Source organism: Lontra canadensis, unplaced genomic scaffold, assembly GCF_010015895.1.
Source record: "Lontra canadensis isolate GAN:19392208 unplaced genomic scaffold, GSC_riverotter_1.0 scaffold4, whole genome shotgun sequence".
Lineage (NCBI taxonomy): Eukaryota > Metazoa > Chordata > Mammalia > Carnivora > Mustelidae > Lontra > Lontra canadensis.
In genome coordinates, this window is record NW_022630998.1 from 33,081,792 (window position 1) to 33,094,425 (window position 12,634).

At 32.6% G+C, this 12,634-nt stretch overlaps 1 protein-coding gene across 4 annotated transcripts in view; it reads right to left on the reverse strand.

The window, feature by feature from the left end:
- TENT2 (terminal nucleotidyltransferase 2) overlaps window positions 1-12,634 on the reverse strand; it is a 68,301-nt gene that overhangs the window by 14,814 nt on the left and 40,853 nt on the right. For all 4 annotated transcript variants that reach the window (XM_032847774.1, XM_032847767.1, XM_032847779.1 and 1 more), the window contains 2 exons: window positions 10,044-10,087; window positions 2,154-2,290 (listed from right to left, as the gene is read on the reverse strand). In XM_032847774.1, the coding sequence (XP_032703665.1) occupies window positions 2,154-2,290; window positions 10,044-10,087 (181 nt within the window). The remainder of the gene's footprint in view (window positions 1-2,153; window positions 2,291-10,043; window positions 10,088-12,634) is intronic.

Genomic DNA, 12,634 nt, shown 5'->3' on the forward strand with positions numbered 1-12,634 from the left:
TTCTTTGAGTAAAGAGAATTTTTTTAAATGAATGTCTCAAGGTTCAGAAGAAATTCTTACAAACATTTCTAACAGCTGCCAGAATTCCTTTGCACAGCACCTAGTTCACTGCCATGACTACATTCTTGGCAGTGCTCCCTATAGTCAAATTTCTGAAAAAAAATCTGATATGAAACAACAATACACTTCACAAATATACTGTATGATCAAAGAAAAGGTGTCTCCTAAATCATCTATCATTGTGATAACAAATGCATCCAAAAGTTCAAAACGTCTTTTGAAGTCTCAGCATCCTAGCCAGTATCATTTGGTACAACTAGCTAGTTTCTGCTAATACTAAACTAATACACAAACCTGTCCATCTTGTCATTTTGTTTCAGTCCAACAAAGCAGCTGACTTTCAAGGCACTGGTAACTAGATGCTCTATTCCTAACCTATACATGGTAGAAATATACCTTTTTCTATGAATCCTTTTCCCTCTTTGCAAACTTCCCCAATTTACAATAGAAAAAGACAATGCAAATATATTCTAACAATTAAGAATGTAGTTTTGGAGTTAGACCTGAGACTGAACCTTTGTTCTCTCGCTATCTAGCTGTACTGCCATGGGCAAGTTTCAAGTACACCAATTGCCTAGGCCTCACAAGGGGTTATTATGAGGATTAAACGAGATAATACATAGGAATCACTAGCATATTGTAGGGCACTAAGTAAATATTCATGAAACATCAGCTATTGTTACTGCAGCATCATACAAATCTTGACTCTAGAATAACCTTTATAGTCTCTTATGTCCCATGAAATCTTTTCACCTTATAAATGAAGGCTCCTTCCTTTTTATCCTTGTTGCCTGGACATAAACTCTGGTCCTAGTCATCTTTAATGATGATTATTATAACTTCATTCTTATTGAACTATTTTCCACCAGCACTTTCCCTACTTTTTTTCTTAACCTGATTCAGTAATTTTTAGGTCATCTTAAGGATCTTTGCAATATATCTATAATCTTACCCTCTGCTTCAAAATTATTTATTTATAGCATGAATTTTTCCAGTACCCACTCTATAGCACTGGGTTAGATAATGGAGACACAACTGTAAACAAAACAGACAGTCTGGTGAAAGATTTGCATTGAGGAATTTAAGCAACATTACTTCTTTCATGCCCTATGTTTCAAATCATCTCATATGAGTCAAGTTTCTTTAGAGCTATTGCATCCTGGCAAATAAGGCAATACCAATACTGCAGTAAAGTACCATAGTTAAGAGTGTGAATTTTGAAGTCAAAACCTCCCCCTGACTAGCTGTGTGATCTTAGGGCACCTCTTTATCTCTCGCCATATATGCTTCACTGGTAAAATGGGCATGATATAACATCGTATCATATGGCTATTATGTAAATGAGAAAATGCATATAATCTGTTGGGAACAGTTTTTCCCAGCTAGTAATTACAATGTATAACAAAAGCTATTATTATTTCTCCCCTCCAAATCTTTTCAAAATGGTACCCTGTGGTTATTGTACCCTCCCCTCCTCTAACTCTGTAAAATTCCTAAGTCCTTTTTCTTCCCCCCTCCCCTTCAAGCTTTTCTAAATTGATCAGAAGAGCTGCAATTCCTAACCCCACTCTACCTGGACTTCTAGAACTTCCTGTTCAGTTAAGTCCAGTCTAATTATACACTTAAGCCTTCCAGTTTACATATCTCAGAAGAAAGGAAAATAAAAGCAAAGAGTATTCCCTGACTTTTATGTACTAACAACTATTCAGATATCAAATAGATCTGTTTCCAAGTTTGTCTTAGCTGTGTTTTTTACTATAACTTCCTAAAAGCAGGTGTTTCAAACTATCCAACACCGATCCAGGGTCAACAAAAACATTTATTCAGGCCCTACTACGAAAAGAGGGAGCTAAACATAAGATAGGATCACTAATGAAATCAACTAAAACTGGGCTTACTGAACTATCATTTTTCATTAGATAGGAATATAAAATCTATTTAGTTTCTAATAATTAATCATTAGATATTAAATTTTATAAATTATACATTTCTAGACAAGGTTGTGGCACTGAAGTGAACAAGTATAGTTTCTAACCGAAAGTGTAGCATTCACATATGTAAATGAATAAAACACAATCTGATGTTTCACTTACTCAAATTCTGTAGCATAATATTTAAGAAAGCCCAGTAAGAGGTCCCCAAGATTTGATTCATTCTTTGAGAGGTAAGGAGGAACATTACATGGAGCTTGATGTACAAGGTGCAGCTGTATAGCTGGACTAAAAGATTCCTGTCAAAAAGAAAAGGGGGGAAATAAAAGCCATTTAAAACATACACTAAAAACTTTCAAATCCTGACCTAATGCTCTCTGAAGAGAAAAGAAATCTTTATGTTGGCAGTTTGGAAATTTGAAGATTTTCTTCCACTAAAGATTTCACCGGTGTTTGCAGTATGCCAGAAAGTACCTAAAAAACTAAGACATTCTAAACCTTGGCTGAGGTATATCACTCATTTAACCAAGAGCCTACAGTAGCAAAAGATTTTTTAAACTCATAAACAAATCTTCACTGTACATACCAAGATTTCATCAAATAACACAGAGATTTCTTTATACATGTTCCTCCTTCTTGAGTGCCTCTACAAGGAACAGCAGGCAATATCAAGCGCAAGATACAAGCATTTTCTAACTGGCACTTAAAATTTCTCCTAGAGGCCATAAAAGTAACCAATATGTAAACAGTACTTGCACCAATTTTAAGATTTTTAAAATTTTGTTTCATTTTATTTTTGTATTTTGTATCTTAATGGGAAGAGATGACAGACATTCAACAGGAACTGAACTTGAAAAGACAGAGGGCAGGGAAAAGAAGAAAGAAGGAAACTGAGCAGCAAGCAATATTCAGCAAACTTCTGCCGCAATATTCATAAGGGAAGGTACCATTTGGTTGTAATCTACACCTACACAAGACTTATTAGAAAGAATACTAATGGGTACTTTTTCTTTTTGCCTAACCTATACCATTCATTTTCATTTAGATAAATATTCATTTAGATAAATCCTTCCTCTATTCATTCAGATAAATCATTCCTCTACCAGCAGTAAGTTCTGGCTCTAAAACATACTAAATGGACTAGAGAGATTCTCAAATAATACATATCCAAATGTTAGAAAACACTCTTTTTAAGGTAATTTGCACAGCTGCCCTTAAGATAGCTTTCTACATTACCATTCACCATCAGAGTAATAACAGATTTTTTTTTTTTAAAGCAACTGGTTAAGGGGTGACAACTTAAGGTTCCCAAATACTTAATAAATCAACCTAGGGTATACAGATATCAATTTAATTAGTAATCCAACTTTAAAAAAGAGGCTCCGCAAATACTAAACTACAATACAGAGAAATAGGGTAGTGCATGTAGTTAAAGGTAATCCTCAAAAATCAGCAGGAAAAACAAAAGAGCAAGAAAATTAAAAAATTCCCTCCCTGTCCTATTATCTACAATTCTATCCATAATTTTTAACTACCAAGAAGTGACTACCTTTCTTTCAGAAGACAACCACAGTTCATAAATCTGACACTCCTAAACTTCGGACTTTCCCTTATACTTCTAGCAGATTTAGTATTATACGATGAGACTTAAGTAGAAATCTAAATTGTCTCTAAGACTAGAGGAAGTTAGGAAAGAAGTCTCAATTTCTAATAAAGAGTGGAAGCAGAAGGAAGAGCAGATGTACTGCTTCTACCACCCTTTGTTGGAAAGTATTTTAAATTGTAAAATTTCAATATTATTTTCTGGCTAATCAAACAAAAAGGTATAACCTAAGTTCAAATAACAAGGAAAAGAGAAGTGGGTCACTATTTAATAACTTCTGCTCTGAAAGCTTCTTACTAATTTGACTCCTATGACATACCACAGTAAGCATTCACTTTATTAACTGATGCTAAAATAAGAGTCATTTTCTTACCTTAAAACTGTTTAAACCTCTTTTAAAAATTTTTATTTTGTTAAATAATTTAAAGAAAAAAGATCAGCAATTGTATATTAACACTTTAGAGTTGTGAGACCTACTCTACTAAAATGGTGAATGACTCTGAACCAACAATTTGACCAGTCTCCTCTTAGTGCCACTATTCTTTTTCACGGTCATATACAGAAAGTGCCATGTCGTACATACCAGAGGAAAACTGAAGGAGAAAGCCAAACTTAAAAAAGAAAAAAAAAAAAAAAAGGGGGGCCCAAAAGATGCTACAAGTTAAAAGAAATTCCACTTAACCATCAAAAAACTCCATTTTTGGTAATCATTAACATCACAGAAAGATTTTCTGCTTTAGAAAAATTTCATCAAAGAATTATTTTTAAAGGCAGCTCCCCTATTGCATATGTATTTAAGAATAATATACATTACTTTGGATAGGATATAGCTGGGCAAAACTTAAGCTAACATATTAGAAAACATATAAAGACCAATCCAAAGACAAAGAAATTACAACCGAAATCCACGGAAAACCGATTTAACTGATACAATGTAACATCTATTTATTAAAGCATTTGAGGTGGGGATTACTGATACTTAACTGTTGTTTGTTTTTAAAGTGGGGAAGACATCTTTATTACTTTTTAAAGTTATATCTTATTTGGGGCCTCTAATAACCAAATTTATAATGACTTAATTCCTGAAAACATTTTTGAAGATATGTATCTTCCTTTCCTTCCAATACCAAGTTAAGAAAAATTTTAATGGGCAACCCCTAGAAAAACAACTACAAAGTCTCACTTTTTTACTCATACAAATGCCTACCAAAAATGGAAAGACATTTTTTTGCCAAATTCCATTATTTCTTGATCTGTGCCATAATATCTTACTTCAAAGTTTGAAATTTGAAAGGATTACTAATTAAATTGATATCTGTATACCCTAGGTTGATTTATTAAGTATTTGAGAACCTTAAGCTGTCACCCCTTAACCAGTTGCTTTAAAAAAAAAAATCTGTTATTACTCTGATGGTGAATGGTAATGTAGAAAGCTATCTTAAGGGCAGCCGTGCAAATTACCTTAAAAAGAGTGTTTTCTAACATTTGGATATGTATTATTTGAGAATCTCTCTAGTCCATTTAATTTCCAAATTAAGATATGGAATAAATTAGATTGGCTAAACTTTCACTTGGTAACTGTTCTTTAAAAAGATAGATGCCTTAGGGGAACCTGGGTGGCTCAGTCAATTAGGCAGCTGACTCTTTATTTCGGCTCAGTTCAGGAGATCAGGGTCATGAGGTGGGCTCTGCACTCAGCATGGAGTCTATTTGAGATTCTCTCTCTTCCTTGCCCTCTGCCCCACCACCTGCTTGTGTATGGGCACTTACGCACTCTCTCTCTCAATAAATTTATTCCCTAACCTAATTTTTTAAAGATTTTTTTTTAAGGTTTTATGTATTTATTTAAAAGAGAGAGCCACAGCAAGAGAGGGAACACAAGCAGGGGGAGTGGGAGAGGGAGAAGCAGGCTTCCCACTGAGCAGGAAGCCCAATGTGGGGCTTGATCCCAGGACCCTGGGACCATGACCTGAGCTTACGGCAGACGCTTAACAAGGGAGCCACCCAGGCGCCCCTTATTTTATTTTAAGAGAGGGAGTGGGCGAGTGGGATGAGAGGCAGAGGGATAGAGAGAGAAGGGAAACCGACTCCCTGCGTTGAGCTCCACGATCAGCTCAGAGTCTATTTGTGATTCTCCCCCTCTCTGTCTGCCCCTTCTCCTGTGTGTGCACACACGTACAAACTCTCTAAATAAATACTTTTTAAAAAAAATATACACGCCTTAAATGAAGAATGACTATTTCCTAAACTCCAAACAAAGTTCCATGCTATTCCAACAATATAAATTATTAGGCCCTGGATATAAATGTTGAGGAAGGTCTCAAAGAAAAAGATACCTGATATGGAGTACTTAAGCAGAGTTCTGACTGAACAGAGAAAGGGCTAAATGATATATTGAAGTTCTACCAAGCTTTAATTGTATGCAGACTACCACTAATCTGTTACCAGATTTTAACATGTTAAAGACTGATCATTAAATTCTTTAAATTATATTTGTTTTTAAAGTTTTTGATAGCTTTTTTTGGAAGCTTCTAAAGTTTTGAAATCAACATAAATATCATAAAGTAGAAGTACTATAATGAAGTGGTTACGAGCATGAGCTTAGGAGTCAGATCTAGCTTTGAAACCTATTAGCTATATGAACTTAATCGAGTTTACTTAGCTTTCCTAATGTTTGGCTTCTTCATCTATAAAAAAATAACTACTCATAGAACTGTAATGAGGATTAAATGATAACACTGTATGTAAAGCACAGCAGCAACAGTATTACCTATATATTAATTATTTAGTATATGCCAGGCATCATTATTGTAACTGTACCATTCATAATAATGCAGTATGGTTACCTCCTGAAATAATGTATTATTTCAAAATTAACTTCCTTATAACTTTTAACATTTAAGTAATATCAACTTTATTTTTTTTTAAGGAATTTATTTATTTATTTGACAGAGATCACAAGTAGGCAGAGAGGCAGGCAGAGAAAGAGGAGGAAGCAGGCTCCCCGCTGAGCAGAGCGCCAGATGTGGAGCTGGATCCCAGGACCCTGAGATCAAGACCTGAGCCAAAGGCAGAGGCTTTAACCCACTGAGCCACCCAGGTGCCCCAAGTAATATCAACTTTAAAAGATGTTTTTTATCACTAAAACTGACTTCACCAAAATGTTTAAATTTATCTTTTCAAAGATATTCATTTATAGCCTGTTTTACATAACTAAAATCCTTCAACATATTATATGCATTTTAAAACTAAAAAGAGTTGCTATATCTCTATGTGTATAAATATGTATATATGTAAAATTTAATATACTTTCAATACATAGCTGCACAGAGTAACTCTACATTCTCAGAATTCCTAATCTCACAACCATAAAGGTGGCTTTCTGGAATATGAAGATACTTAGGGAAACAAACAAATACAAGTTATCTCATAAATCTCTACCTAGCATGAATCTAGGTAAGTCTCATAATATGCTCACATTAAAATAAAGATCCCTTCATAAGCTTAACCTAAGTTTATATATTTAAATACTCTCAACTTCATTGTTTTAACTTAACAGTTAATATTCTATCACTCATGTTGCTTTTTCAAGTCAAAGGAATTAAGTAGTAATAATAATGCTACATTATGATAAAGCTTTTGAAGATAAAGATATGGTTATAGTGTTTCATTCTTTTCTTTCCTAATTTAGTATTCTAACTGAACTGAAACACCATACGCATTTTTAAAATAAATATATTACCACAACTTTGAGAAAATATGAAAATAACTTCAAAAAGCATAATACATTGAAATGTTATTCTATTCAAAGTTTTTATCCTATTTTTTAATTCTGTTTAACTATATTAGAGAAGCTCAAAATTTAAAAGAACCTTGTTCCCTTGTAAAATAACAAAGTTTTTTTTGTCACTATAAAGTTTTAAGTCATTCTCAAATTGATATAAGCTAAAATTCTAACACGTTCTTAAAGAAAGGTAAATCTGTACAGGAACAATCAGATACATACAAACAAAATGTAATAAGCAACAAATATTAGATGAAATGATATATTAGTAAACAGTATAATTTTGTCTTAGGCAGCACAGAATGAGAGAAAAAAATAACAGTTTCTGGATCCATAATTTGTGACTATAAAGCTTGAATTAATAATGTAACATTCCTAAGACTTAGTTTCTTCACATGTGAATCAAGAATACTACTATACTAGATAATACTAGGATTAAGGATAATGTATATAAAATTCATACAGTGCTAACATAAAACAGATACTAAATAAGTGACAGTTATTAGTAGTAAGAAATAAGCTGATTTGTCTATTCTATTAGATGGACTACTGAGAAAAGTCCTCTACTGATCAATCACCTACAGGTTTCAGATACAATTTAAAATCCTCTTAGAGTGGATATTAAGTCCTTACCCATGTAAGCATCAACCTTATAGTAAAGATAATGTACTTTAAATATTTATGACAACGTGACCACACCTGAAAACAAATTAAGACATTCTTAAATCTAGCAAGTCTTGCTATTAGTATTTTTTAAGGCCTTGGGGCTGGACTAAATCTATTTCCCTGTTACAGGTATAGAAATATGATTATTAGCAAAACAGGGGTGGAGAGTATAGAGTAAGAGATGGTGTATGTGAAGAGAAGTCAGAACTCCAACATGGGGGAAAGCTAGATAATGAAAAACATGAAACAAAAGTGAAAAAAAATGAGGCTCTTCAAACTAGAACATACCAGTAAGAACCTGGATATCATAATAAAAGCAATATGTCTGTTCTGTTCTCCAACATAGTGCATTAAATTGAGATTTCCTTAGTATTTTATATTACTAAAAAGAGTTCATGCAGCGAGGGTTTTAAGTGGGATTTCTGTAGAAACGTCTATTCCATACACAATAATAGACTCTTTAAAAGTAAGTTTAACTATTAGCTGTTTTGTATGCTAAAAAAATATACACAGTTCTTTCTATACTGAAACTTAGGTCTTAACCAAAAAGTTGAGACAAAAAAATGAAATTGTAAATACCCAGTTATCATCTTTGACCTTTCTGTATATGCTAAAGAATCAATACTTTATTGAAGGGAGAAAACCATTCAAGGATAAGGCCAAAAGTTCAAGTTATTTTTATGTCTACACTTACTGATGCTTTCATTTTCGTGTTTATGAAAGCATAAATACTGATCCTTAGAAATAACTGAAATTCATTATAATAGTTCTTCATAATAGCAGAAATTAGTTTTCAAAATGAGGAAGATAAGATATCCAGATTCCAAAACATTCTTATAGATATTGTCTTTACCAGATGACTCACTACAAACTGGGAAGCCCCCACTATAGCAAAACTCTATTACAGTACACCTTTATTATCCAGCACCCTGAATGTATGCATTACAATAAGAACCTATGTTCAAAAACAAACACATCAGTTGTTCTTAATTATCAAACATTAAGTTATATTTAATTTAGATTCCACATCAAGTAGATTTATATTTTATACGATACAGGCAGAATAAGTATGTCTTTTGAAAACTTATCACTCAAGCTAGAAATTACATTTTCCAATTTGACTAGTAAGTTTAGAAAACAGTTCTTTTTATAAGTTTACAAAACACGTAAAAATTACACAGTTTCAGAAGGTTAAACATTCTAAACAGCTTAAATATCATTCCAAATAAAACCAGGAATGAGGATGACTATGGAGGAAAACAGAAACAGTAGGACTATAAAACAAGGGAACAGAATTCTGGAAAAAAGAACACAAAAAACTGGAAAAGAAACAACAGTATAAAAGATTGTGAATATGTATACTAACCTAGGTTTTTCTAAACTCAAACTGAGTACATACCAAACTTTTTCTAATAAGCACCCTTTACTTCTTTAATGTTTCCAATTAACTTCAGGAGTCTTAATATTGTGCACAGAAATAGTGTACTGATATTACTTCTCTTGGTGTATTGGTAAAATCAAATGAAAGATAAAATGATTATTCAATTGTTCAAATTCTTAGTTTTCCCCCCTGCTTTCAAAGTATACATACATTGGCCTGAAAACTTCTGAGTTAGTAACTAAAGAAATGCTATAAAACTGTATTTGAAAATAGCATGAAGAAAACTAGAATAAGCCTAACTGAAGCCTAACTGAGCCTTCCCAACTGAGTATATTTAATTGCTATTAGTGATAATCATGAACATCACGTGAAAAATTCTACCATTTACATAAATGACCAGGCTATCTGCCAAAAACCAAATAAAATATCAGTCTTTCAAAAAAGTATATGAAATATTTTTAATGTGCTAGTCGCCAACTCCTCAGCCTATACAGAAAATGTTATCATATACTTAGAAGGTAACTATTACACCTTTTATAGTCACATTAATACTGCATATAATAGTTCCACATATACTTGTCATAATATGTATTATAATAATTTATAAGAAACACTTACTGGGTAAATTTTTTGGATGGATGGAAGGATGGGTTCAGGTAGGGCTATAAAAAAAAAAAGTTTAAAGCTTCCGTGATTCACATAATTCATTTTACAAAGCAATAATTTGTCAGCTATACCCCAGGCTTAAGGGTTTCTGCTTAAATTCAATAGTTTCCATATATTTTGTGAATTCTGATCCCTAAAAATTTCAATTCCAAATATACCTAAGTTGATAACTTAAGGTTTATTAATAAATTATGTATATTTCTATGTAAACCAATGTTCCTTACATGGTTTTAGAAAAACAGGCCATTAATGAACACACATCATTTGGTCCAACATCAGACACACACACGAAATAAGCAAGACAAGGATTGATTGACTGTTCTACAGATGTTGAATGAACATTGTTAAAATGGATGTAGCTATCAAAAAGAAAATTTTTAAATACAGTCCAATGATACTGTATCATGAAAGAACAACAGCTATATCATAACTGTCCCTTTATTTTTAATTCTCATAAATAATAATGTCAAAATTTAATAGTTTCAGGAGATAGATTTGCTGGGGGCAAAAAACTGGAAAAAAAAATCTTCAACTTCACAAATTTTTAAAAAGAAGGCCTCAGCAAAGTTTAGAAATATATATCAGGATATTTATACCAATTTGCCATAAAAAATAAAAATTTCATATAAGGGACTCATTATTTCATATGTGATTTTCTTTTCAATTGTCATTCTTCATTCTCCAATAGCTTAACTAAAATCCAACTTCATGAAATGCATTAACAATAATTTCACATCGTTATAGTATAAAGGGAAGAACATGAAAGGCAAAGTGCTTAATATTCACAATTTAAAAAACTATAAAATACAATGTCTTGAGTAAGGTAAGACACAAGTAATGTATTTTCAAGATTTCTTTAAGATTAAAGACAAAAAATATAATACTATAAAAGCTATGTATTTGAAGAATTAGAAATACATTGTAATAATTAAGTAGATTCAGTAACCATCATTACCTTTAATTTGCAATTTAGCAAAAACTTTTTAAATGACTTCTGAATACATTAATAATATACATATAATCAACCATTATTACCAACTTACATAAGCTCCAACTATGATTATAAATGTATAAATTCCTATTGCATAGTATTTAAATGTTTCTTCTGTATCATGCTTCATTCCAAAGTTGAAATTAAAATAAAATTCCATGATATTCTGGAATGTTCACAGTGTGCAACTGGGGGGGAAAACTTACTACTTACCAGAACCACTCTTAGGAAGTAAAAATATTTTTTTCCCAGAGGCATTCAAGTGCTCAAAATTCTAGAAGATCCTACAAATAAACTCAAGTCCCAGTTACCTTAATTCTAAAAATCTTTATATTCATATAACATTTTAATGACTTTCTAATAATTTTTGCTATAATACAGAAGTCAAACTAGAAACTCTTACTAGAAATTAGTTTACTTAATTAAAAACCTGAATTCCTTTCTCACTGAATACTCCTAGTAAAATAAAAAAATTATAATTTAAAAAATGACAAAGAAGGTTATAGAGAATTAGAAAAAACCTTACCTCATTCTAGAATCATATAACTAGAATGCTAGAAGAGAAAAACAAGTACTAACCCCTGGGTTAGGGTCTTTTATTAGACAAAGAGCCTTTAGAAATAAGCAATTTGAGGGACACCTGGGTGGCTCAGTCAGTTAAGCACCTCTTTTGATTGTGGCTCAGTCATGATCTCAAGGTCATGGGATCAAGCACCACATGGGGCTCCACACTGAGTGTGGAGATTGCTTAAGATTCTCTCTCCCAAGCCCTCTACTCCTCTCCCACTCTCACTTTCTCTCAGATGTGCCTTCCCTCTCTCGGTCTCAAAATAAATAAACAAATAATATAAAAAGTAAGTAAAAGAACCAATAAGCAATTTGGAAATTCTGGGGGGCAGGGGTATCACTCATAAATCCCATGTCTGACAACCTTACAGATTTAAAAACACTAGTCACTTGTGAAAAGAAACAGAAGAAACCTCATTTACAGTGGAGTGAGGAAGTCCTGAAAGGGAATACAGTATACCCTGCATTCCCTAATAAAAAGAAGTTTACTTCACACACCCCAGCAGGATGAAGAAAGAATTTTTCCTTGTCCAGCAACAGCCCAGCCAATGAGAAACAGCCCCATCCATCTTCTTCCCCTTCCTCTATAAAGGCAAGTCCCTGGCCTCCATTCTTTGTACTTGCCAATGGTTGGGTCACCATTTTGATTGTACTGAACGTCAATTCCTCTGTTATTCTTGAATAAACTCATTGTGTCAGTAAAAAAAAATTGGCTCTTTTGATTTTTCAAGGCCAACACATTAAAAGCAACTGATGTACTGTGGCAGTTATTTATTAACACTATCCTCATAGTAACCTCAAAGCCTTCAGAGTAGTTTTTCAAAGTTTATTTTACTCAAAGCAAAATACATTCAGAAAGAATCTGGCTATAACATCTATTTTTACTTCAAAATTCTGGACTGCAATCTTTTAAATTTCTCTCTCGAAAGCTTTATATAAAATAAAACTTAGTATTGCAGTATCTGATCAATTGATAACACTTTCA